At 65.0% G+C, this 3,356-nt stretch overlaps 1 protein-coding gene across 1 annotated transcript; it reads left to right on the top strand.

Moving 5' to 3' along the window:
- Window positions 1-554: 554 nt before the first annotated feature.
- On the top strand, window positions 555-3,340 carry OPN1SW (opsin 1, short wave sensitive). The gene is made up of 5 exons (XM_005430818.2): window positions 555-912; window positions 1,596-1,764; window positions 1,937-2,102; window positions 2,439-2,678; window positions 3,147-3,340. Exons 1-5 carry the CDS (start codon window positions 570-572, stop codon window positions 3,267-3,269), a joined length of 1,041 nt encoding a protein of 346 aa, XP_005430875.1. The 5' UTR covers window positions 555-569; the 3' UTR covers window positions 3,270-3,340.
- Window positions 3,341-3,356: the final 16 nt, after the last annotated feature.

Here is a 3,356-nt window from a genome sequence, read left to right as displayed (position 1 = left end):
CCCCGGGGGTGGGGGGGGGGGGCAGCGGGTGGGGGGGTTCACGAGGGAAACCCCGAGCTCTTCCCAAGGCATCAGGGCTGGGCCTCCTGGGGGAGCGAGATCAAGGCTGGAGACACCTGGGGACACCTGGGGACCCCTGGGGACACCTGGGGACACCTGGCCATTCTGGGGGTGACCAGAACAGAGCCTGGGGACCCCTGGGGCACACTGAGGACCCTGATGGGATCAGGACTAAGGTTGGGGACCTCTGGCCATTGTGGTGGGACCGAAACTTGGGCTTGGGAACACCTGGGGACACCTGAACACCTCAGGAGGAGCAGGACCAAGCTTGGAGACCCCTGGGGACCCTCCCCATACCCAAATGTTGTGGGGAGCCCTCTTGCCCCCCCCAAATCCTCCAGAGCACCGGCAATCGGCTCGAGCCGGCTCAGGGGCCCGATTAGGGGCTGAGCCCGGTTTAGCCCACCCTAATCCCCAAGTTTGGCCGGGCTGAGCCCTGATCCCCCCTAAGCAGCTTTGGGGGCGCAGGGTATATCAGGGGGGTGGGCGCCCCCCCCGGCACCGCCGCCATGGACGAGGAAGAGTTCTACCTGTTCAAGAACCAGTCGTCGGTGGGGCCCTGGGATGGGCCCCAGTATCACATCGCGCCCATGTGGGCCTTCTACCTGCAGACCATCTTCATGGGGCTGGTGTTCGTGGCGGGCACGCCCCTGAACGCCATCGTCCTCATCGTCACCATCAAGTACAAGAAGCTGCGGCAGCCGCTCAACTACATCCTGGTGAACATCTCTGTCAGCGGCCTCATGTGCTGCGTCTTCTGCATCTTCACTGTCTTCGTGGCCAGCTCCCAGGGATACTTTGTCTTCGGGAAGCACATGTGTGCCTTTGAGGGCTTTGCAGGGGCCACCGGAGGTACGAGGGGACCGTGGGGCACTCAGGCTGCTGCGGCCACACACGATGGAGTGACCACTGGGGGCTGCTGCGGCCAGAGGTGGCCTCAGTGATCTCCAACAGGGGCTGTGGGACTTGGGGTGACCACCATGATCTGGTGGGGCATAAGGTACTGTTGACCACCACATTCTGCTAAGGCTTTAGGAGCTGGGGTGACCACCATGGGCTGCTGCAGTGCTGGCATTGGGGTGACCTTCTGGGCTTTTAGGAGTTGACCACTGTAGTCTGGTGGGACTATAGGAGTTGGGGTGACCACTGGGGTCTGGTGGGACTGTAGGAGTTGGGGTGACACTGTAGTCTGGTGGGACTGTAGGAGTCGGGGTGACCACTGGGGCCTGGTGGAGCTGGAGGTGGGGGTGCCCATCATGTTCTTCTGGGGCTGGGGAAGTTGGGGTGATCACTGTGGTCTGGTGGGGCTGAAGGTGGCAGAATGGGTAAAGGCCATGGGTAGGGCTGAGCCCTGTGATCTGTTGTGGCTGGAGGAGCAGGGGTGACCACTGAGGCCTGAAGGGAGAGGCGATCACCACATTCTGCTGGGGTCATAGGACTTGGGGTGACCTGGGGGGCTGTGGGAATTGTGGTGACCCCTCACCCTGGTGGCCACGGGCAGTTGTGTGAGGCCAGCGGTGGCCTTGCTCCCCCAGGGCTGGTGACAGGGTGGTCCTTGGCCTTCCTGGCCTTCGAGCGCTACATCGTCATCTGCAAACCCTTCGGCAACTTCCGCTTCAACTCGCGCCACGCGCTGCTGGTGGTGGCGGCCACCTGGATCATCGGCGTCGGCGTCGCCATCCCCCCCTTCTTCGGCTGGAGCAGGTGGGACGCGGGGCAAAGGGGCAGGGGGTGGGACAGAGGGGCAAGTGGGAGGCCGTGGGGGTGCCGCGGGGGTGCCAGGTGAGTGCCTGAGGCACCAGAAGTGCCGCGGGGCGCTGCGGGGGCACCGGGGGTGCCCCACGGTGCAGAGCGGGGGCTGAGCACGGGTCTGCAGGTACATCCCTGAGGGGCTGCAGTGCTCCTGCGGCCCTGACTGGTACACGGTGGGCACCAAGTACAAGAGCGAGTACTACACCTGGTTCCTCTTCATCTTCTGCTTCATCGTCCCACTCTCCCTCATCATCTTCTCCTACTCCCAGCTGCTCAGCGCCCTGCGGGCCGTGAGTCCTGGGGGCACGGGGGGCACGGGGGGCACTGGGGTCAGGCACTACTGTGGCTGAGAGCAAGGGATTGAGAGTGGAGAGGGGCTGGGGGGCAGGAGGGAGGGAGAGAGGGAGGGAGAACTGACTGTGAGCAGGGAGGGCAGGATGGGGAGCAGGAGGGAGGGAGAGGTGACTGGAGGGGTGAAGGGATGCAGGAAGGGAGGGGAGGTTCCTTGGACAGAGGGTTGGGCAGGAGCACAGGCAGGAGCATGGGCAGGGGTCAGGGGGCCGCACAGGGGATGGGCAGGGGCCCGGCAGCCCGGGCAGGCCCAAGGTGTCCCTGTCCCCGGGCAGGTGGCGGCGCAGCAGCAGGAGTCGGCCACGACGCAGAAGGCGGAGCGGGAGGTGTCGCGCATGGTCGTGGTCATGGTGGGCTCCTTCTGCATGTGCTATGTGCCCTACGCGGCGCTGGCCATGTACATGGTGAACAACCGCGAGCACGGCATCGACCTGCGCCTCGTCACCATCCCTGCCTTCTTCTCCAAGAGCTCCTGCGTCTACAACCCCATCATCTACTGCTTCATGAACAAACAGGTGACACCAGCGACACCGGGACACAGACACGGGGAGGGGGACACCCAGGGATACCTGGTGATGGGGGCATCCAGGGTTGCCCAAGGATATCTGAGGACCTGGGACACTCAGGGAGACCCAAGCACGGGGAACACCCAGGGATACCCGTGTGAGGGGGCACCTCAGCACATTCGGATAAGGGGATGACATTGGCAAGGGGGACAGAGAGCAGATGGGGACACCCCAGGACATTGGGGCAGCAGGGACGTGCAGGGGTGCCCAAGGACATTGGGGGACCAGGGACACCAGGGGATGGCGCATCCAGGAACACTTGCATGGCTGGGGGTACCATGACCCCAGGGACAGGAGATGGGGCCAGTGTGGCATCTGAGGGTGTGAGGACAGTGCCAGGGTCAGACACAGGAGCGGTGGGACCCCAGGCCGAGCTGTCCCCCCTCCTGTGACCCCGTGTCACCTGTGTCCCCGCAGTTCCGCGCCTGCATCATGGAGACGGTGTGCGGGCGGCCCATGTCAGACGACTCCGAGGTGTCCAGCTCTGCCCAGCGCACCGAGGTCTCCTCTGTGTCCTCCAGCCAGGTCGGCCCCAGCTGAGGGGCTCTGGCACCGCCCCAGCCCCCGGGACCCCCGGCTGCCCCCCAGCTCTCCCCCAGCTGCCCCCCGCGGGGCTGGGTCTGGCCC

This window comes from Geospiza fortis, unplaced genomic scaffold, assembly GCF_000277835.1.
Source record: "Geospiza fortis unplaced genomic scaffold, GeoFor_1.0 scaffold30, whole genome shotgun sequence".
In the NCBI taxonomy this organism is placed as follows: domain Eukaryota; kingdom Metazoa; phylum Chordata; class Aves; order Passeriformes; family Thraupidae; genus Geospiza; species Geospiza fortis.
Note: the sequence above shows the minus strand (reverse complement) of the source record. Positions and strands in the feature narration are given on the sequence as shown.

Excerpts from the sequence above, each read along its gene's own strand:
- OPN1SW (XM_005430818.2), top strand. The coding sequence starts at position 570 with ATGGACGAGGAAGAGTTCTACCTGTTCAAGAACCAGTCGTCGGTGGGG. Across the intron at positions 913-1,595 it reads CTTTGCAGGGGCCACCGGAG|GGCTGGTGACAGGGTGGTCC; the intron begins GTACGAGGGGAC and ends TTGCTCCCCCAG. Across the intron at positions 1,765-1,936 it reads CCCTTCTTCGGCTGGAGCAG|GTACATCCCTGAGGGGCTGC; the intron begins GTGGGACGCGGG and ends ACGGGTCTGCAG.